The sequence below is a fragment of the Corapipo altera genome, unplaced genomic scaffold, assembly GCF_003945725.1.
Source record: "Corapipo altera isolate COAL_440 unplaced genomic scaffold, ASM394572v1 150, whole genome shotgun sequence".
In the NCBI taxonomy this organism is placed as follows: domain Eukaryota; kingdom Metazoa; phylum Chordata; class Aves; order Passeriformes; family Pipridae; genus Corapipo; species Corapipo altera.
The window spans coordinates 1,552,999-1,575,612 of NW_020884941.1; the positions used below are offsets into that span (position 1 = coordinate 1,552,999).

At 46.3% G+C, this 22,614-nt stretch overlaps 1 protein-coding gene across 5 annotated transcripts in view; it reads right to left on the minus strand.

The window, feature by feature from the left end:
• TPCN1 (two pore segment channel 1) overlaps positions 1 to 22,614 on the minus strand; it is a 45,760-nt gene that overhangs the window by 14,465 nt on the left and 8,681 nt on the right. For 3 of the 5 annotated variants that reach the window (XM_027661477.1, XM_027661475.1, XM_027661476.1), the window contains 12 exons: positions 11,160 to 11,284; positions 8,529 to 8,705; positions 7,131 to 7,244; positions 6,760 to 6,890; positions 6,150 to 6,238; positions 5,545 to 5,579; positions 4,887 to 4,945; positions 3,982 to 4,081; positions 2,945 to 3,061; positions 1,959 to 2,083; positions 672 to 720; positions 402 to 465 (listed from right to left, as the gene is read on the minus strand). In XM_027661477.1, coding sequence (XP_027517278.1) covers positions 402 to 465; positions 672 to 720; positions 1,959 to 2,083; positions 2,945 to 3,061; positions 3,982 to 4,081; positions 4,887 to 4,945; positions 5,545 to 5,579; positions 6,150 to 6,238; positions 6,760 to 6,890; positions 7,131 to 7,244; positions 8,529 to 8,705; positions 11,160 to 11,284 — 1,185 coding nt within the window. Of the gene's footprint in view, positions 1 to 401; positions 466 to 671; positions 721 to 1,958; positions 2,084 to 2,944; positions 3,062 to 3,981; positions 4,082 to 4,886; positions 4,946 to 5,544; positions 5,580 to 6,149; positions 6,239 to 6,759; positions 6,891 to 7,130; positions 7,245 to 8,528; positions 8,706 to 11,159; positions 11,285 to 13,921; positions 14,044 to 14,659; positions 14,679 to 22,614 lie in introns of those variants that run through there. The other 2 variants (XM_027661480.1, XM_027661479.1) reach the window with 2 other exon arrangements.

Below are 22,614 nucleotides of genomic sequence, written 5' to 3' on the forward strand. Positions count from 1 at the left end.
CTTTTTTTGTCCCTATGTACTAGTTTTGAATCCCTCTCCACAGTCACTGCTGATTGGAATATGGAGAAACTCTGCAAACTCTCCTGGATTCAGCAATTGTAAATCCCCACCTAACCTCTGTGCTGAGAAAGGAATACAGTCCTGCACGACTTCAGGGGCTGATTTACTATGGAGCTTCTGCCAAGAAGCCTCTTATTTTCAGGAAGCCAGGGTTTGGGTCAGAGCATGGGGAATATTTACAGGACAGAAATCTTCCTTGGAGGCTCTGGATACACAGGGAGTTAGTTAATAGGCCTTTTACCAGGGACATAAGAGAAAGTCCCCTCAGAGTGCCCTGCCTTTGTAAAGAAATGATTTCCTTTTAGTTGAACACGTGTTGCCATGAAAACACAGCCTGTTACCTTTAAAAATGAGGAATGCTGTCCGTGGAAGGTCATCAAACCAGTGCTCGCGGTTTCGTTTTGCCTGGAAGCAGAACAGCCACGATCAGCAGCAGCCAGTGCTACATCCACACACAAAAAAAAAAGGCAGGGATGGAGACCCACCTTATCCCCTTCATCTGCTTCTTTTCAACTGCCTTTATTTCTTACCCAGCTTCTCTCTAACCACTGGTCTCCTTTGCTCTCCCTCCTACACACACTTCCCCTCTTCTCCACCCAACAAAGACTTACCTTCCATTTTAAGCCAACAACTTCATAGAAATTGTAAAAATCCTTTAGACTGCAAAACAGAAAGAAAAATCTGATCAGAGCCTTGAGGTTGACTAGATTCTTAAGTGTCCTTGCCATCAGCAGCAGAGAGTCCATGGAAGTTATTAACTCCTTATTAGAACTGCAGCCACAACTGACAGAACTCAACACTGACCTCTCCTCAGTCTGGCCAAAGGTTCCTGACTAACAATAGCCAGAATCTCCTTTCTGTGATACTTCAGCCCTTAAAGGAAACTCTGACTCTACTGAACTCCAGAATTTTACCACTGAAAGAAAAGACCTGAGGCTTAGATGACAACTCCAAGGGATAGAGATTGCACTGCTCTTCACGAAGAAGTCTTGGACTATTGCCTTAATTACTCATACAGCCCTTTTCTAACATCTTTGCACATTTTCTTTTCAAGGTAACAATGAAGTTTGAAAAAAGGACACGAAAGCAAAGAAACTCATAGAACATGAGTGCCTGTCTAGGTGTTTGGGGTCAGGCCTGTAACAGCTTTTAGGAGTCTGAAAGCGAGGATGCTGAACTTCTCAGACTTCTACTGGTGTCATTAGGTGCCTAAATTTAAGAACTCAGCCTTTCTCCCTATGCCATTTTCAATACTTCTCCGTGGCACTTGACTTCAAGGAGAAGCATCGGCACCAGTTTCATGGGAGACTCATTCCAAGCCTGTCTGTGGCCAGAACAAAGGAAAAGGAGGAGAAGATCTCCTGCTCTAATTCCCTCTGCTTCCTTGCTGGTTGGTGTCAGCTGCACCCACCCACCAGAATGACAATTCTCTGCCTCATAACACAGAGAATGGCAGCCCTGAAAGCACCAGCAGAACCAGATTTTAATTAACAAAACCCTGGGGGGAACAGCCAGTTGCTGGAAAAAAGCAAAAACTTGTTAAGCTGCGAGGCTGCGCTGTGTGAAGAAATCTCCTCGCAGGCTCTAGTGCTGCTCCCCAATTTCTGGCTCCTCTGTTCTGGCACAGGAATGGGAAGCAGATCCTGCCTGTGAGTGCCAGCACAGCGCTGTATCCACAAGAGGGCATGCAGGAACTCCATCACCTCCGAAGGAAAACCTCAGCTCTCAGGGTACCCACCCCTCCTGCTTCCCAGACAAATCCCTTCGATCGATCGCATAACTCTATCCCCACATCTCAGACAACAACCCTCATTCCATAAACCCGCTGGGAAGCCCGGCCAAACGCCAGGGATTGGAGCAACCTCCCTGCTCTGGGTGCAGCAGGAACACCATCCTACCTGACTAAAGGAGTATTGCTCTGATTCAGTGCTTTGAAGGTGAGATATCTCTCCCTGGCACACATCCGAGGCTTGTAGAACCGCAACAGCCCTTCAAAGTGCCTGAAGGAAATTCCAGATGGCCTCTGGAAACAAAGGAATGTTGTCATAAGCAGTGACATCAGGCAGGAATATGCAGAGGCAAGGGCATTTGATTCTCACTCTGGATTTATTTTAAGCAGTATTTCATACATTATAACTGAGCCCCCAAAGTACCCTAAGCTATTACTTTAACGTATCAAACTTATCCCAGGGCACAGAGATCAGAAGCTCTCCTGGCAATTGGTCCCTCCAGCAAAAGCAGAACTGTTCCCTGTTGTCCCACTGCCTGAAAATTGTCCAACCAGGCACCCCAAGCAGAATTCAAGCCCTCTTCCTGGGCAATTAGCAGACAGCCTAACAGATCCCATAACTGGCACTTTTTAAAGACTATCAGCCATGTGAACTAATCATGAACTAATCTACTAGAAGTGGGTTAGTTATTTTTGGGCCTTATTTCTCATGCTGCTCCACAAGTTAAGCAAGAAATCAACCTTCTCTCCCAAGTGCTTGTAAAAAGTTGTTTGTAGGTGAATTACTTCTATTTCTATACCATTTACTCGTGCAGGATCCAGCAACTGGACTGTACCTTCACTTGTATGACCCACCCCTCCTCTCAGTACTGGTGTCTGAGTAAGTCAAGCAAGTCCTCAAGTGACCCAAACCGAATCAGGGAGAAAGCAATGATCACATTCACTCCAGAAAAAAAATTTCACTGATTTTATCAAGCCACCCCCATAACCTCACACGGGGCTGAAATTCAGAGTGCTGAGTTACACAAACGCAAAAACCAGCAGCCCTTGGCGAGTATCATTACAACCAACAGACATAAATCACCTTTTTTGGAAGGTGCCCTTTAACCACTCCAGCCCAGGGGTGGTGTTAAGGCAGCTGGCAGAGCCCTGTACCTGTTTGGTGACCAGCAGGCCGTAGGCGTGCTGCATGGCCGTGCGCTTGTGCAGCAGCAGGGACTTGAATTTCCTCTTCTCGATGTCATTGAAAGTGTCAAACACCACAGCGAGAAGCTGAGAGGGAAGACAGGAGAGAAAGTTGTGATTTGATCCTTATGCTCTGCAGCTACCTGAGCCAGGGCTTCCCAGACAGGTGGGAATATCCTGCCTGCCTGCAGCAGGAATTTACTAAGCGCTGGCTGAGGCAGAACGGAGCCAGTGAGGTCTTGCTGGCGTAAGGGATCCCACAAAGGGATCCTCAGGCTCACTTCACACACACTCATCCACTTTTTGGAGGAGGTCCAGGTGTTTCTGGCCTCTCAACACTTGCTAGTGGGTTTTAACAGCTAAGGCTAAACCACACACGTGCCAACAGAAAACAGTATCAGGTTTGTTAAAACGTTCCTGGAAAGCAGGTTTTGAGGGCTGCTCTCTGCACTCACCCTGCCATGGGAGGGAGCTCTGGCTAACAACTGTCAAAGCTAACCCTCTATCTAGGACACAAGCAGTGAAATCCAAGCCCACCACAAGCATCAAATCCCTCACCTTGGGTTGCAGAACTCCTCAACTCCTTTGGCAAACCCTTTTCCACCACTCACATCCTCCCCTGAGCAGCCGTGGTCTCACACTGCAGTGATCAGCACTCAAGCCCTGCCACACTGAGTAATTCCATCCCCTTCAAACTGATTTACAAAGTATTTCAGGCGAGCCCAGATAATAAAATGCCATTTTATGATAAATAATTAAGCCAGAGAAGGACAATAAATTCCATGCAAGGGAGTATGTCACTCCAAGCACGATATTAATGTGAGAGAAGTTGAAAGATGCTCGTATCATTTGGTTTGCTGTGATTTAGTTCAATTCCTCGCGGTTAAACACTAGAAGAGTCCTGTCTGTAGCAAAGCTGCCACTTCTTTGGGAGTGGGGAAGACTCTGCTGGGCAATGAGCTCCCAAATCAGGCAGAGAGAAGTCAGGAGCTTCACTGGGGACTCACCAAGTTCATGATGAAGTACAGCTCAATGGAGAGATACACGATGAAGAAGACACAGGACCAGGGGTTCCGGGAGTAAGATGGCATCATCACATCAGGGAAACTGCATCCCAAAGGACACAAGTTTAAGCACCAAATAGCTCATGTTACACTTCCCACTACACAGGTAAGAGGCACAGGACACAGGGGTGTGTGTGTGTGTGTAAACTCACATCCAAAGATCTGCACATTTCTGCAAAATGTGTCATTGCTCATGACACAGAACTCTGTGCCCAGCAGTGAGCAGCAAGAACATGGGGGCACAATGAAAGAAATAAATAAGGAAAGCACTCTGAAATTCAAATTCCTTTCACATCCCAAATACCAAACGGGATTTGTGACGTGGCTAAGGGTTGTGCTTTGATACTTAACAACAACAGCAATAGAGCCTTAGTGTGTTACAATCTCAGATTTATTCCATCCTTTGCTAATTTCCTAATCATGAGAGCTCCCCCTGACAGCAGACCAATGTTTACCCACTGTTGTTATACCAATTTCCTAGCAGATAAGTGAACTGAAGCAGAGGAATAGGAAGTTACTTCTCAACAGCCAATTGTTGGCTGACAAAGGAGCACAAACAGTAACTTTCCCTTCCTGGGCCAAGGCCTAATAAAGCTGTTTCCCCCCTTATTGCCCTCGTAGTGATGAAGCAGTCTGAGTCCTCAGAGATAACTCTGCAGCTGAGGTCACAGTGTCCTAAAGCAAAATGAAATACCAGTTCTTCCCATGCAGGCTGACACTGGAAATCTCTGACACGGAGGAAAGGGGTCACACATTTGGAGACAGAGCATTTCTGCAGATAAACTCTCGGCTCTGCTAGACTCCTTTTGGACAAAGGGAAAGACTGAGCTAGAAGAGCATGAACTTACTTTGAAGTGGTCAAAAGCACGAAGAGATTCACGAGGCTGTTCTCTAAAGTATTGAAGTACTGAAAGAAAAAGCTCCCATGACAAAACGCAAGCAGAATTTCACGGGGACATTTCGTTCAAAAAACAACCAACCCGCCCACTCGCGCTTCCACAACTCCCTGATGGCTTCCCTAGGGAAAGGTACTTCTGCACTGGTCCTTTTTAAAGTTCCTTGACAAAGATTGAGGGTTAAAACGAAAGCTTATCTATGCTTTTTTGGTGGTAGTCACTCCCAGCAAGCCACAGCCTGGGCAGCAGCAGGAACCTGTGGCTGCTGGACTCCGACCGCCGCAGCGGAAGCAGCCGAGCTTTCACCCAGACACCTCCTCCCCTGGGGACAGTGGCAGGTGGCTCTTTTGACTGGATTAAGACATCAAGAACAAGGAACAACTCTGTGTGAACATCCCCTCTGGGGCACCCTGCCTTTGAGGCAGTTCCCTGCACAGTCTTCCTTCCCAGCAGGGGATGAAGCAGGGTGACGCTGCCAGGCAGCCTTGGACCAGCCGGCACCTGGTCTCCCAGGGATCACATGGAATAAGCTAAGCCTGCACAGTAATGTCTGAGCCTCAGGCATGTCAAATGAGACTCGAGCTGCAGCTGAAAGAGTCAAGATACTCACCGGGTCGGAGTGGTTGGGAGAAAACAAATAAAAACCTAAAGAAGCAGCAGAGAAGGTAGAGGAGGAGAGACAGGGGGAAAGAACAAACAAAAATGAAGTCTGTTTAATGTCAAGCAGCAAAGCAGTTCCCAAAGAGAAGATCACGCCAACAGTAAGTCCTCTCTGACACCATGAAGATGGGAGTATCTGAAAGGCCTTCTCCATAGAGATTTGCCAATAGATGTCCACTGATCCTTTTGGAAAACAAACCTTCTGGGCATGGTTTGGACTGTACCAGGTACACTGCAGACATTTGCATTTGTGGGGATGCAAACTAAACTAACAAGATTGAGGAACAGGTGATGGAAGCAGAAGTTGGAAACACACACCCCTGACTGTGCTATGAAAGAGGTCAAAATCTTCCAGATTGCCTCAAAATCAAATACCCAGCTCCCAGATTTTTTTGATCTTTAATTCTGCCTTCCAGATGACTGTGGATGAAATGGGATAAACGGAAGATCCTGGCAGGACTCTGAATATGATCAGTTTTATATTCATCCAAGCTGTTGATGTTGATTTTGGACACTAACTGGTTAATAACTTCACCTTCCATAAATACAACTTACCTAGAATAGCAAAAATCACCATGAAGAAAAGGAGGAGGAGAAGAATGTCAATAAATGGTGGGAGGGACTGGAAGATCTGTCGCAGATTTCTGAAAAATAAGAAAACATTAATAAACTAAAACTTGCACGTTTACTCCTCCAGGTTGTCAGGGGGAAAAAAAACCCACAACCACCACCACATCACACTTCAGGGCTTTCTTCCCACTCCCTCCAAGGATTAAAAGTAGAAGGCTTGCTAAATTAAGATGGTTTCCAAGCTACCCATCTGTCCTTCGCAGTCAGCTCTCAGGTACTGCAAACAATACTAATGTCACACTGTCAACTCTCCTTCTTCAGACTGACTCTGATTCATTGTGCAGCTTACAGACAAATCAGGGAGCAGAGGCAGTGCAGCCACACTCATGTGCTGGGCTCTGTGAGGTGGTTTGTACACGTGAGGACAGCACAGTGTGCTGTGAGCAATCCACACGAGGTACAACTAAAATATCTCCAAGATCTGAAACGCCCGTGAAAGACACCGGTTTTCCCGGGATGCTTGCAGGATCTGGGTGCTTTTCCTCCAGCCCAGCCCCAGGCATGACAGCAGAACACCCAGCCAGCTGAACATCACCTTCTGACAGCCCCACAGTAGCGACAGTCCACGAGGAAGATGCAGCGCAGGGCCCTGGTGATCCGGACGTGCGAGGTCTGGCGCACCAGCACCACGATGGCCTCTATGAACTGCACAAACAGCACGCAGGTCTGCAAAAAAGGGGGGTGATGAGAGCCACAGCTGCAGTCTCCTTTTGGGAAAGGCAAAGCTCTCGCTGACCACCTGTTTATTTGGACGCTTTAAGGGATGGGAGGTGTCCCTGAGAGCTGAGAGATCTCACATGAATCATCTGGCAGCTGGGACACGTGGCTACGTCAGCTCTGCTGCAGTGCAGGCCAACATTGAATCTGGTTCTTTGGATGCTGAAGGAGGAAACACTGACAACTTACCTTTACCATAGTCCTTTTGTGCCTGATAAAGGTTTGGAAGCCCAGCCACCTCATCTTCATGGAGAGTTCAAAGACGACCACGATTAATGCAAACAGCTCCAGGGTTGCGTGGACCTGTCACAACACAGGTTTGACTGTAAACAGCAGCACAGCAAAGGCCACGCTTCTGCCCCTCCTTTTTCAAGAAGAACAACAGTCTAAGCACAGCACACAGGAAAACCCAAGGCCACTCTTTTAAAGCTAGCACAGCGCTGGTTTTCAAAATTTCTGTATTTACTGCTTTGGGCTTTCATTAAAGCCTGAGCAATTTTCCTCTAATCAGGCCAGATTTTCCTGAAATCCTTGTCCCTTTTGGACTTGAGCAACACATCCAAAAAACTTATTGATACATTTGAAACACAATGGCAAGACACCAGTAACTTCAGCAGAAACACTTTTAAGAAAGATTGAGACTGTAATTTTTTTAGTGAAACACAGGAAGGGAGGCAGGGACAATTTACACAGGGGAGGGTTTTCCCTTGAACTAGACATTCTGGACAACCACAGAGAGGGTCCTGATCAAGCTCTGGATCACAATGCTGCTCTGTGCAGTGCTGAAGGGCCCCTTCTCTGTTGGAAGATGCAAAATCCACCACAAAGAAGACAACAGGATTTTCTTACCACCTCAGTTTTAGTCACAGCTCAAAACCCGAACTGAGTTGTGCAGCCCTGACTCATTTTGAGGACCCCAGGGTTATCAAGGCTGGTTTACACCCCTGGCATGGTCCTAAGGTGCCATAACAGCTCCAAAAGCAGTAGTAGATTCTCTCACGAACAACAGCAGCTCTTAGCACTGTGCCTGACAGTGGGACCTCATGAAGTGGATGTGGACTCACAGAGGTACACACCAGTTTGTGTATTGCCCCTTCTCTCAACCTGCACTTCGTGCAGCTTGGACATAACACTTCAAGTCACTCACACTCTCATTAAAAAGAGTCCTCATAACACTGGGAGAAGAGGACAGGAGAAGGTTTAGCAACCTGTCCCAGGCTGACATCTTTGTGTTCTAGGCTGGGGTAACGGCACCAACCCTGACAATGACCTTAAAACCACCCCAAAGCACACAGATTCTTGAGTTATCTCAAGAAAAAAGAAAAACCACACACTTCTGTTAGAAAATTTAAGAACTGCATAAATTGATAATACGAAATACGTGTCGCTTTCACTGTGGTCTGTGCACATCAGATGGGAAAAGGAAGCTTTGCTGGCTCCCCTATCTGCTGACAACTCACTTACAGAACAAGCCAGGTGGGTTTATTCCTCTCAGTGCCTCCTTCTTCCTCTCTGTTTGGCCTTCTTTTTCCTCTTACCCACACTGCAGAGCAAGCAGACTTCTTCATTTTGCCCCAAAGTACTTACAAAGATGCCCAGACGGAGCATAGGGACCGCTGGAGCCTCGCAGAGGGACAGCAACAGGAGCAGCAGTGCCGTGCTCAGCTCCATCAGGTAGAAAAGGTGGTTGTGTGCAAAGAGGTAGGCAGCGAGTGCTTTGGCATTTTTGGGGTGAGTGAAGAACTTATCATTATTTTCTCCTTCCTAGGGCAGCAGGAATAAAGAAGAGAACAGCATTAGTGACTCTCAGAGCTATAACGGAGTTTTCCACATGAAGAACAGAGATTTTTATAAGGATTAGATACAATTCTCGACAGACTGTTCCCACTTACAGCCTGCCATTGATCTGTTTATTGAGGAATGTTCCCTTCTGTTCATAAGCATATCTCAGTAACAAAACTTAACTAATATTCACAAACTCCTGCTTCAGACACCCTTGAGCCTTTTGAAAAGCAGGAAGAGAGCTGCAAGAGTTTACAAAGGCAGGCAAAGAAACTTCAGTCAACATTCCAACATAAATACAGCACTTCATTTACTTGCAACTACTTCCACATATTTACAGACTTATTTGATTAAACTTCTCCAAGAGAACACAAAAACACCCAGATAAGCTCCAGGGCACCTGGCTGACAGTTGCTCCTCCTTATCTTGGCCTTGCAAAATGTCTGGGAGAAAACACTGAAGCCCACAAAGTGTTTTCTGCTTCAGGAATGTAAGACAGACTCCATGAAAAATTAACGAGCCTCTATGCTGATCTGTCATTCCCTCTTACCTAGAAAGCTTAATTAACATTAAAAGGTCAGATACTCCATCTCGACACTTTGCCTACAACTGATTTTCAAACAGCTACATCGTCAGTATTTTTACCTCTAGGACAAAACTTAGTTTGGGAAGAATTTAGAAGCTTTTCGTGCAGAACCACCCAACAGCTTCTTCTCTTTTTTGACTCAAGAGTTCTGGCAAGGAAGTCTTTGCCACTCACAGGAAACTTGCTGCCTCTTGAGAACCGTCATAAGAGATCATTTTAGCCCAGCTGGGACACAAGGATGCACAAGAAGTGGTGGATTTTTTTTTTTTTTAAATTAACATCTTTCGAGGTAAGCAATTACTGTAACGACAGTCAAACTATTACTATCAAAGCGGAATAACTGTGATTGCAAATGGATAGCGAGGTCAGGAAGCTCTCCTTTAGAAGTGAAGCATTCTCCAGACTCATTCAGAAGAGGGTTTCGAATGTTTCTCATTTATTCCAGCTCATCTCGTGTTTCAGAACAAACCCTGCTGGGTCAGGGAGCCAGATTGTGAGCGGGGCAGAGCCCAGCAGTGAGTTCCATCAACACCAGCCCCCCCGAAAGAGCCCAGGCTGGGATCAGCAGGGCATTCTCATTCACGCCTGGCAAAACACACTTGCAGAATGAAAAGCAGTCTAAATCCTGCCTCTTGGTAGCCAGGCAATTCCAAACGTGGCTGGACAGCAAAGCCCTCTTATCCAGATACAACACTTGCCTGCAGCTACTGTTCACATGAACACTCTGCAGGCTCTTTAAGTGATTCTACTTCATTTCAAGGACGGTGTCATCGTAGCCATTGGTCAAGGCAGCAGCAAGAATCATCTGCATCTGAAGGGCCAGGCCTGCTGTGTCCATTACCATCAGAGCTGCAGCAGCTCAATGACCCTTTGCAGAGCTGCTCCAATAATCAGGAGTTTAAACAAAAGCCCAGGAGGGGCTGGAGCCACCATTCCATTGTCAGGGCTGCTCCAGCATACCATGAAGCTCAAGTATTGCCAAGGTCCAGGCTACACAGTTTTAAAATATGTGGGAAGTGAGATTTCTGAGTCCTGTGGGGTCAGAACAGGGAGAAACAAATGGTTTCTGTCACCTTGCAGTGCCTTAAACAAAGAACTAAACTGGGTCCAACACCTCAAGCTGCCATGCAGAGCTTTGAAAGGGAACAAATAGAAGGAAGTGGGACAGACAGTAAGGGAACCAGCAATTATTTCAGACTGGACACCTCTGGGAGAAGCTCAGTTTTGGTGGCTAATTCATTACACCAGGCTGTGCAGTGATCTTAAAAATATGGTCCCTTTGCTGAAGTAAGGATGGTGTTTCCTGTACTGGGGTTTGTTTGGGTTTTGTCTTTTTTTCTTTTTATATACAGTAAACTTCCCTCCTGGGCTGATCCTAATCCCAGCATGCTTTCTTCCTGTAGAAACCAAGACCTCTACCCTCCCTCATGCCTTACATGACCTGCAGGACTTGACTGACACTAAACAAACATCCCAGGGCCACCCACCCAACGTGTGGCCAAGGCAGGATCGGGACCTGCACTTCCAGAACACGGGAGCACCGACCATTCACCGTAGAGGTGAAATGATGATCTATGACCAGCTACAAAAATCTCCATGGCAAGGTGACAGAACTGAACATGTGCTGAATCCCTCAGCCACCACAGCCCTTGACACAGGGAGAGATGGGTAGTTCAGTTGCCTCCAAATGACCACCCCATCTGGAGCATCACCCCACTCTTCAAGCAGAATCCTTTGCAAAGCACCAAATTTTTAACCTCAGAATGGAAGCTCTTTGTTCCTTACAGCCAAGAGCCACCACAGCTCCTGAAGAGCATTTCCCCCACAACCCAGCAGGCAAGAGGGCTCACCTGGAGGTAGATGGCTGCCTCTTGGTAGTTCATTTCCCAGTTGTGCCGGGCGGCGCTTTGCTGAGCGCAGCAGTCCCCCGCCGCAGGGCTGGAGGCATCATGGACAACGTCATAGCTGCCTCCATCTGCATCAGGACACAGGGAGAAACGTGCATTCACAATTAGGCCAGCTGGGATTGATCAGGAGGCACTGGGATCAGAGACAGGCATCAGGACAGGGCAGAGCAGCCAGGAAACTGGCAGCTTGAACACTGACAAATTGATTCTTCGCAGGTAGGAGCTTTTAAGAGACACTCAAACTCGGCGCTCCAGCACGGGGATGCTCCCAGAAGATCATCAAAGGAGGCAGCATCCTATTTAACACAGTAAGCAGGTCTCCTGGCTCAGGAGATCTGTGCTGTCATGCTTGAAGCATGCCATCAGCACTCATAAACTATAACCAGGCAGGTAACAGCTCCCAGTCTCCAAGGATGTCCAACCCACAAAATAAAAGAAGGTTTGCTGAAGGAGCACTGCCTTTGCACATCTCATGGTAGGAGAGGCCACGGAAGGATGGAGTACAGGACTGTCACTGAAGCTGTCAGTACCTTTAGTAGAAAGCCTCATTTCTCACAGCACTTGAGAGTCAGTAAATAATGCATCCTCACAACACCCATAGATGCTGATAAGTACCAACATCCCTCTGATCCAAACAAACAGCAAGATTAATTTTCTGTTCACATTCCACAGATTAATTCTGAAACTCCTAAGTTTCCTTCTCACCAGCAAAGCATTATAAAGCAATGCTTTACTGAACATTTGAACCAGATTTTATAAGTGAAGATTTCATTTAAAAAAATACAATTCAATTGCAAAAAGCAACTCCAAAGTTGCACATACATAGTGCCCTTCCCATGGGAGAGTTACACAGGGCATGTATATAAACTCCAAAACAATTGTCATTTTTTGCATGATGCAGCCCCCAGTGCTATTAAGACACATGAAAAATATGCCAGAAGACAATTATTGTGCAAAAAGGGAATGACACTTGGTTTCTTCTTCTGGGACTTGGGTTTTTATTTTGTATGTTCGACAAAAAAGTACCGAGCAGTGAGACCTGCTTCGGGCCATGCATAAAACCTGTGGTGGAGCTGACCACATGCTCTCCAGAGTTTCAATCATTTCCCACACCACATGGTTGTTCTTGCTCTCAGTAGAGACTTCCCTCCTCCAGTGTCTCATGTTCCCAAAGTGGGTACATGTAAAATTGATCTTGCCAGCACAGAAGTGCTGATTTCCCCCTTTTTAAGAGCACAGGAGCTGTGGTGTGGCAGCTTGTTCTCTCTGTGTTAGAAGTTGTTATCTGAGAGTGGGCAAAAATTACCATGAGGTTCTTTTCCTCTCTCATGACAGCCTGTTGATGATTTGCTGTGACAAAATAATCCTCACTGAATTACTGATTCACTCTTTCTAGAACACCCTTTGAGTGGAGGAAGAGTCCATGCCAAAAACTCTGCACCCACCAAGAGAAATGGCACCATGTGCTTCTGGCAGAAAGGCAGAGTGGGAAGAAATCACAACCCCTTCACCAACGCAGAGACACATCTGCCTCTTCCACCCTCAAATCAAATTAAGATAGCATTTCTCTGGGATTTGTGAAGACTTTCCAGATTGCACACTCAGATTGCTGAAAATCCTGTAGCATGAAGCCTATTTCTCTTCCTTGCTTCCCCCACACCCTTAAAATACCACTCAAAATCTGGACAAATGTTTGAATGAGGCCGATTCCTCCCCCACACCCCTTGATTTAGCACAGTTCTTGAAAAAAACTGAATGATGGAGTTTTTATTTATCCACAGAACTGGAATGGCAGTCATCTGGTTTGTCTGCTTTTTAGCTAAAAGATTACAGCAATATGCAAAAATCAGAAGGGTTATATTAAGAGCTCTAAAAAGTTCTTAAATGTTATTATTTACAAAGCTTTTGTTGTGGATGTGTTTCACAGACTCCCTCCCACTGCAGCCTCAGAGCAAAACCTTTTCACATTTAATGCCTACCAGAGTTACAGAAGGAGCACATCATCATCAGAGCCTGGACTTTAAATTACAGCATACACACAATTTAAGAACATCAAAACACACTGTGGCCATATCAGCAAAGGTCTGTAGCCTTAACCTAAACACCAACACGCTGTGCCCTGCCAAAAGGTGCCAAAACTACCTCCAACCCTGAAATAGTTTTCCTGCAAAAATCAACCTCTCTGAAAAGGATCAACACTAGGAAAAGACACACCACAGCAAAAACCCAGCACCAGGACCCCTCTCTGTGCTTCCCACTGAGGACTCACAGCTGAAACAGAAGAGATGTCCCAGTGAGACCAAGGTTGCAAATACAAAACAACACTCAGAGATGCAAATCAGAAACAAAAAATAACTCTAGGAATCAAGATGTTTTCCACCTGTCTAAACCAGGCATCATTTTTTCCAGGCACAGACAGGAGAAAACGTTCTGGTGAAGTGTTCCAGTGGGGAGCTGCATTTTGTGGATCAGCTCCTTCCCCATCAGGTACCAGAAGGTTGATCTACCCTCCCTGAGGCAGCAGCATCATCTGGGTAATAAATAATAATAAAAAATAATAATAAATTTGAAGAGCAAGCCTCTGACTGTTTGCTTGGCAGCCCTCCAGCCAGCTAATTTCCTCAGCTGCTCCCATGATAACAATGACACAGACTAATGCAACCTCCGCTCCGCTCGTGCTGCAGAACATCCCCGACGGCGTTTACCATCAGTATGGAGCTCAATGAGATAGGAGGATCTCTCCACAGGGCTCCCGGAATCCTCCAAGTAGATGGCAGGCAGCTCTCTCCACTGCATGGCAGCCGCTTGTGCTCGCAGCCGGGCAGAGGGAGACGAGGCAGATCCGAAGTTGCTCCCTCCCCTCCCTCCCCTCCGAAAGCCGATCCTCGATTTCGCAGCTTCCTCAAGGGAAAGAGCTACGCACAAAAGCTTCTTCTCCTCTGCTCGCTGCAGAACTGAACGTTTTCTCCCCTCCCCTCTGAGGAAGGTGGCTCAGACCTCAGGGAAATCGTTTCCCTCTCGCTGTCTGAGCAGTGGGGTGTTCCCAAGGGCAAGTTTTTGGAAGGTTCAGCTGCGGGACAAAGAGCTTTTAGGCACGAGCGTGGTGGCAAAAGCAAAGCTTCACGTGCAGGGCTCTCTTTATTTTTTGGCATTTAGCAGAACTTGCTCACCAGCTAACGGGGAAGGAGTGAAAGTGCTGAGTTAGTCACAGCAAGGAATCTCCAGCGCACAAAAAGAAAACAGATATTTGTGAAGTTCGCAGTACAAGGGGCATGACAAAGGAAAGGAACTGAGCTGTTCACAGATGGCAAAAACTTCCTTCCACACTCGTGTAAACTTATCCCAGGCGTTCCCTGAAAAGAAAGAGAGAGAGGGGAGGGGGAAAAAAAAAAGAAAAGAGGGGGGGGAAAAAAAAGGAAAAGCAAAACCAGCTGGCTGCTTACACAAGGCATCCGGAACGAGACTGCCGGGACTCCAGCATTTCCATTCAGTGCAGCAGAGCATGCTCCTGTGTAAATAGTTTCCATATGTCATCATTACAATAAAAAACAGAAAAAAAAAAAAAACAAGAAAGAAAGAGAAGGAGCATAAACTTTCCAGAGCCCAAACCTCTCCCTCTGCAAAACAAATTCCCTGCTTAGGGGAAGGAAAAACCCTCCATGGGCTGAGAGCAAACAAATTCCTCTCATTCGGAGGAGCTTGAGGCCATGGGGGACCTCGAGGGCAGAGCAGAGAGGGGAATAAGGGACAGAAAACATCCAGAGGAACCAGGGATAAATTACCCTTCCCAGCCAGCTATTATATGTCAAACTGAAGTCACTCCGGAATTTCATGGGCTTTGGTGACTGCACTTGTTTAAATAAATAACAATTATAAAAATTATCCAACAAACCAGTAACCTCCTAAAAATTCAAAGAGTTATAACCCAACTCTACAGGGTAGCTCTTACATTTGCCTCGGAGCTCCCCCAGTCTGGCTCTCATTAGCCTGTTTGCCAGATGTTCTGCTTTCTAGATAGCACACACTTTTTATGGCCTTACACTGCAACAGACTGAGATTCCCTAATTACCTCCTTGACTGACTCCAAAGAATTTACTGGACTTACCGGGGCTTTCTCCTAAAAGGCTGAAAAATGATGCTATTTCAGATAATGTTGTTTTAGCAATTACACCTGTGATGACAGAATGCTGCAATCTGTGTGAAGGCAGGGCAGGTGACTCAAATCAGCAAAAATATTCTTACAGCTAAACCTGTCATTCATGTTGTTTACACTTCACGTGTGCATGTAAGATGCAAGATGTGAGCTCCTCTAACGAGTTCCATGTGTAATATTTCTCTCCATAGGCAAAAAAAGAAATGCCAAGGGCACACGACTTCGGAGATGGGACACACCTTCCTGCACATGGCCTTGCAAGGTGGATTCACCAAACAGAGCAGTGAGGGAGAAAAGTAAGGAAGGCATTACCTCCTGCAGTTGGGAAAGCTCAGGACTTGTGCTCCAGGCAGCTCCAGTCACTGTCTTGGACAGCTGGTTGTCTGCCAGCTACAGGACTCCACAGAGCACCAGCTACCAGCCACAGAGAAGGGGAAGGACAGTTAACCATCAGATTCCTTCTTAATTAAGTATCTTTTGGCACCAACTTTGCCCTTTCTTTTCTTCTTGCAACATTGTAGGAACTGATGTCTTGCACTTACGTGGCTCTGGACAGAGCCATGAACCCTGTCAGGGAACACCTTGCCAGCTGTGGTTTTTCACAGGAGTAATGTATTTTTCTGTCTATTCCAGGAGCACAGTCTGTCCAAGGCAAATGTGACTTCCTGGAAGTGAGCAAATCCTTCACAAGTTTAGTGGAAGAGCCCACACAGCTGTGCAACCTGACCAGCACGAGGGTCCTGCTGGAAGGTGCCAGAGCCTCCAGAGTAGGGAGAAGGGCACAAACCAGTCTGTGATCCATTCAGTCCCAGTCCCTCATCACCATGTGAGGGTGGGGAGGCCCTGGCACAGGTTGCCCAGAGAAGCTGGGGCTGCCTCATCTCTGGAAGTGTCCAAGGCCAGGTTGGACAGAGCAATCTGGTCTGGTGGGAGGTCTTCCTGCCCACGGCAGGGGATGTGGAACAAAATGATCTTTAAGGTCCCTCAAACCATCCTATAATTCCCTAACTGTGGCACCTTTCAACTGGAGCCATTTCTTTTCAGGCTGTGCATTCCTCACTGGCACAGCACCTCCATTTCTTACACCCTCCAACTTGACTGTATCTGTATTTAATTCCCAAACTCAGTCACAGAGCCCAAGCTTTCAGTTTAATACAAACATAGCCAGGCATTCCACAGCACTGAATGTGAGCCCATGGAAGAAGGCAGATCCCAGTAGGATCAAAGGTGCTCTTGGGGTTCCTGGACCTCCTGATCTCACATACCAGACCCATCCCAGTGCAGGATCCCTGTGCTGGCTGAAGTTTCCAGCTCCCTCAGTGACTGTGCTCCCTGAGGCCGCAGTGAGGATGAACAAGGCTGCAGAAGAAGGACAGCACTCAACTGTCAAAGACATCCAAAAGCAGTCCTCTCTCTTGGAAAGCCCTCATCATCTGAACCATATGGGACACTCACTACAGAAGACACAAATCCATGAAAAAACATGGAAACATGGTAGATGCCTCCCCTTCCCCAACACAAGCTGTGCGGGCACCTCCAGTCCCAAAGACAAGATTTTAATCAAGCATACTGGAGTTGTCCCAGCACCAGTGGTGGCATTTTCCCTTCCAAGGGCTTACATGCCACGTAGCTTCGCCTCCAGAGGATTTATCTTCCCTCCCTGCTCCAACGTGGCTGATAAGAAACTGCTCCTTTCCAAGTGCTGAGGTGTGAACATGTGTTTGTCTCTTCAAGGCCAGACTCACCTACCCCGGAGGGAAAAAAAGCTGGAAGCTGCCTGGAAGCACAGCTGGTCTGGCACTGGGCCACACATCTCAGAGGTGAGAGAGACAGACAGGGAAATCACTGCCTTTGCTGCTTGATTGCCAGTTCATCGCTGTGCCGACGGGAGCATCGCAGGAATGATCTTTGTAGCCCAAAATATCCTAGCGCCTGTCCTGTTTCAGGGGATGTTGTGGGAAGGAATTTAAGAGCCCTGGGGAAGTCTAAACAATTTGCTATCAGTTTGTTGCCTAGGAAAAAAAAGGGCATCTCCAACAGAGAGCAGTGCCAAGCCCTTCTGTTGCAAGAGAAATAATATACTTTGGAATATTTCAAGGCAGCTTCACTGAGTTGTGCTCTTCCTTGGAGACAACGGCACAGCAGAAACATATGCAAAGGCCTTGGGGCTCTTTGTTTTACTGTATTCTCACAGCACTCACTTGCTGTGAAGCTCAACAAATAAAGTCACTTCAGCTTCCTATTTAACACAGAAAAGTTTTTTTTTAAAAAAAAAAAAAAACAATGAACGTTGCCACTTCCCGTCAGTGGCACGAGGCACGTCCTTGATTCGAGAACCCAGCGAGTTCCTGCGGCACCGACACGAGCTCACTTCATGCTCTCATCACCACGCTACAGGGAGCTGAATCCTCGTGAAGGAGGAGCAGATGTCCCTCAGCATGGTAAGTCACATTTTATATATCATTGCCTCTTATCAATCGTGCTGCTGAGCTTCTTATAGCGAAGACAGCTTAAGCCTGGCGTTGCTTAATTAGGGGACCACTGTATCCTTGCTAACATCTGCACTGCACACATGTAAAACCCTCCCATTGCACGAGCTAAACACGATGCCAGAAGAGCTAAAGCGTGGTAGGAAATGGTTTTGTCCCAGCAGAAGCTCCAGCCAGCTCTTGCTCTGAGTGGGGCAGAGCCAATTAACCATTTGCTCCGCGGCTCGGGAGGTGAGCCAAGATGATTCACTCGGACATTCACTTCCTGCACCACCCTGCTGGGGACAAACAGAGCCATTTGTAAGGAAGAATTAAAAAAAAAAAAATCAAAAAAAAAATCAAAGGCTTCTAAGAAAATAGGGATAATTTTACCCATCTACAGCAGCCAAGCTCGGTTGGTTGGAGATCCTCATCTGCTGCTTTGTCTCTCCAGGACACCTGCTCTCCTCTGATCTTATCCCTGAGTCACTCTGGGACTTGTTTTGGTTTTTTTTTTCCTTTTGAAATGTTACATAGGAAGTTTTGACCAGGAACTGTTTGATCGCAGGACAATTTTCACTCCTGAATATGCGGCAGCAAGAGGCAGAGGGGCGGATCCCTCCTGTCTGGGATGTTTGGAATCCACAGTTAGGTTAACGAGGGACTTCAGTGGCTGAAGATGAACTGATGGATGCTTTGTCACCCTCAGAGAGGCCCTGACCCCCAAAAGGGCTCACTCATACACCAGACCACACAGCTCAGGAGCTGCTGCAAGAGTCACCAGATCACCCAAGATTGCTCCTCAATCCACAGAGCTGCCTCCTGCAAGGATAACATTCCCTACCCCACTACCTCTTGCTCCCCAGCTGCACTGCCTTCCAGCAGCTCATGCAAACCATCCCCCTGCCTAAGCCCTGTTCCACAAAGCTGCTTTTTGACAGCTGTGGGATTAAATCCTGCACATGAAAGTCCATGAAATAAGGAGAGCTGGAACCAGGCTGGAACTCCTTCAATAGGAGACTGTGTAACAACAGAGTTCCTCCTTCTTAACAAAGCTGCAAAGTCAAACCCAAAAAGCATTTTTAATCAGCAAAACTCCCACAAAAAGATTGCATTAGGTTGCATTAGGAAAATATAATTAAGAACCTCACTTGTATTAAGCCAAATTGCTGCCGGTTTCATATCCTTTATTTCTGATCTTAACAAATGAACCACCCCACCACAAAAAGGAGAAGCCAAAGCCACAACAGAAGGATCACTTACAACCTTACATTATCCATCTTTTTAGCATCTAATATGCTCCATAATCTCATCAGTCCAATCATATCACAGCAACAAAGGCTTTACACAAACTGAGACAGCTCATTGAGGGGCTCTGTGAAACAACTAATCAATGGAAAAAACAATTGGAAATAGTGACGTTTTTGCTGAACTCGACAAAAAAGGGACAACCCAGCCTAAGACTCTGGCTCATGAGAGAGGCCAGACATGAAATACACACACACACACATTTCTAATTCATAATATTTGAGGAATAACGGAAAGGGAAGGAGACAATATCACAAACCCTCAGCTATAGCATTTCTTTAACGCATCCTGTTACATGAAGGAATTTCCTCTTTTTGTTCCATAAAGGGAAACTTGCTTTTAACACATTAAAGATCTGCTTTGGCATCGGTAACAACACGATGTCAGCAGTTTAAGAGCATGTTCCTCATTTCAATTCTCCAAAGCAGAGCCTTTGGATTTCCCTGGTGCAGTTTGGAAAGATGTTTGATTAAGCTGCAATCTGGCCTCTTTAACAAAAGCAGTGTGCTGCCAGGTCTGACTGCCAGTTCCAGCCACCAGCAGTTCTCCAGGGAAGTCACAAAGTTAGGAGTGGGAAGCAGAGAGGAAGTGCTTCCCTTATGGGAGAAACCAACATTAATTTGGGCAACAAACCTCCTGCACGGCCACCCAGTGCTGGAGCAGGACTAGAATGGAGAAGGCACAAACAAGGTATGTGCCTTACAGATGTTTTTTTCCCTAAAGAGAGAGGGATAGCAAGAAAATGACATGAATTTAAAAGTTAAATAACAAACTCTTAATATCTTACCATGACAGGCTGAGACCAATTAAAGTTATTTGTTGTGATGCAGTGGTAATAAGGAGGTAATTGCGTTTTGTGGTGTTAGAACACGACTCCACCACACTGGTTCTTTTGAAATACAACACTGCCACATCTCCTCTGCCTTGCTGCTCAGCCAGGAAAGAGAAGCTGCCAACTTCAGGGGAGGACACATGTAAAGGAGTAGGGAAAACCCCAGCCTCTGGTGCTGTGGAACTGTTCTCCATTAATAAAAAAAAGACTTTTGCACATTTGGTGGAAACCGCTGCTGGCAGGAACTGGAGGTTATGTGGAATGGCTGGAGAGGAAGGAAGGAGTTAATCCATTAGTTTGACATCTGCAAACCAGCTGCCAGAGGGTTTTCCCTCAACTGCTCCTTACTTCCAAGTCCTACAGCCCCCACAGAGAACCACATCCTTAGAAAATGGACAACTTTGACTTCAGAAGTCTCCCAGCACTGCAGAACCCTCTCTGGCTCTTATGAGGTGGTTCCAAACTTTAACACACTGTCAATATGTGCATTATTCCTTGTCTGAATTTCTCCAGCTTCAACCAACACTTACCTTCAAGCCTCTGGGACCTTGGATGAGCTGGAGCAAAGTCACTAGAAACATGCCAAGCATGAACACATTGATCCCTCTAGAGCCAGCACAGATGGCAACATCACCTACTCACCCTAATCATTATCCCTGTTGGAAGGCCCAAGGAATACACTCTCCATCTCACTGGACAAGTGTCCCACGTGCTCACTTTCAGCTCAGGTGCTCATGAAACCAGACTCAGCTCAACTTCTCTGCTGGCCAAGGCAGCCCCTCTCCACCTCTGCGTGACCCTACAGCTGGTCACACACACATCAAACAAAACCAGACATCCTCCCAAAACACTGTCAGTCTGTCTTGTAACCTCACAAAATCAGTCAATTCATGACTTCAGGTTCATATGACGTTCACTTTTTCACAAACCCATACATAAAACCTGCCCTTTAAATCCAGATTTTAGAAGAGCAACTGCTGTTTTCCCATTATTTTGCCTGGAAACTTTGGCTGGCTGGCCTGCAGTCTCCTGCCTGGTGCTAAATACCTTTTGGGGCTGGAAGAAAGTCCCTATCACAGCCATATCCAGACTGCCTCAGCTGCAGCCTTAAGGAAGTCATCTGTTGATTTTTAAATGCTGACCTTTAGAATCAGCTGTTTAATCTCTACTTTATTCACCATAGGAATGGATGAATAGGCCACATGATGACCATGTCACCTGGCTTTTCAGCAAATATAGAATACATGTGGTATTTCTTGAGCTTCCCCTGTAGTGTTCAACCCTGAACTCCTGACAGGCCAATATCACTTAACATGTCTTTATTTCTCAAGTCTTTTAGAGCACCTTTAATTCTGCTGACCACATTTCTCTTTTTGATTTTCTTCCAGTCCCAGTTTCTATGTCTTCATTTGATATATATTTATCTATATATGTTCTGTGTTAGCCAGTCTAGACATGCCTGTTCTGTGACTTTTTGCTGCCTCTCCAACAGCTTTAAAGCTTCCATTACCATTTTTGTTTTCTATGCACTTGTGCTGTCTCACAGCACAATAATTTTGAATATGAATAATTATGAATAATTTTCAATGTTTTGAAATCTTCCCCCTTGCAAACGCTGAGATAAGGTCCTGCCACCACCCTTGTAGTTGAAAAAAAAGGAGCTTTGCCTTGGTCACTTCACCCTCCTGCCCCAAATGCCAAAATTCTCCTTAGTAAGTTGCTTGTGAGTATTTATTTAACACGGGTAGGACCACGTTCCTCTTCAGCACCAGGAAAAACAACCAAATGGGCAACAAGCAGCAGCAGTGACTCACCACTCCCCAACTCACTGACCAGCTGGCTCTGCTGATTCATGTGGTGGGAACACTGCCTTTACAAGACGGATTATGCCACAGCTCTTGTGCCTCTCTCCAGGCACAGATCCCCTCCAGCCAGGGTGACTGTGACACGGAAAACATGGCACAGACTGGAAATACTGTTCTGGCCCAAACTGTCCTCACCCTCTTCCTCTGGAGCCCACACCCACAGCCAGAGGCCACGAAAGCACGAGCTGTGATGGCATCCCTTCCTTCCTCCTCCCACATCTGGTTATTCCTTAAATGACACAGCCAACTCACCAGTCTAATGTGACCCTGGGGAGTTTGCAGTGCTCCCAGTTCAGGATTGATCACTTAGTCTGCAGACATTTCTTCATTTGGTTAACGAAGAGCAGGAACATATTTTTGCATTTTAGGGAAAGTGTTAACAGGCCACATTGCTTGTGTGCCATAAACTTTCCCAAATCCACTAGGGATAGTGAAAGTGTTCTCAGAAAAGCAGAGTTGGAATATAATACAGATGGTCAGACATTCCCAGGTGACAACAGAGACACACACGTTATATAGGAAATGCAAGAGCAGTTAAAAGTGTCCAGCCCCACAGAATTAGAGGATTTAACAAGGCTGTGCAGAGAGATACATCCTAAATTTTATTCCCCCACATGAGCAGGAAAAGAAAAGCCTTTTGTTGCAAACAGACACGACCAGATCATGATTATGAAAGCAGCACTGGATGCTTCAAACCCCCACACTGTCATTCAAATCACAGCAGTCTCCTCTTGTCATCCTCAGGATCTTTCAGCAACCCCACAGTGCTGCT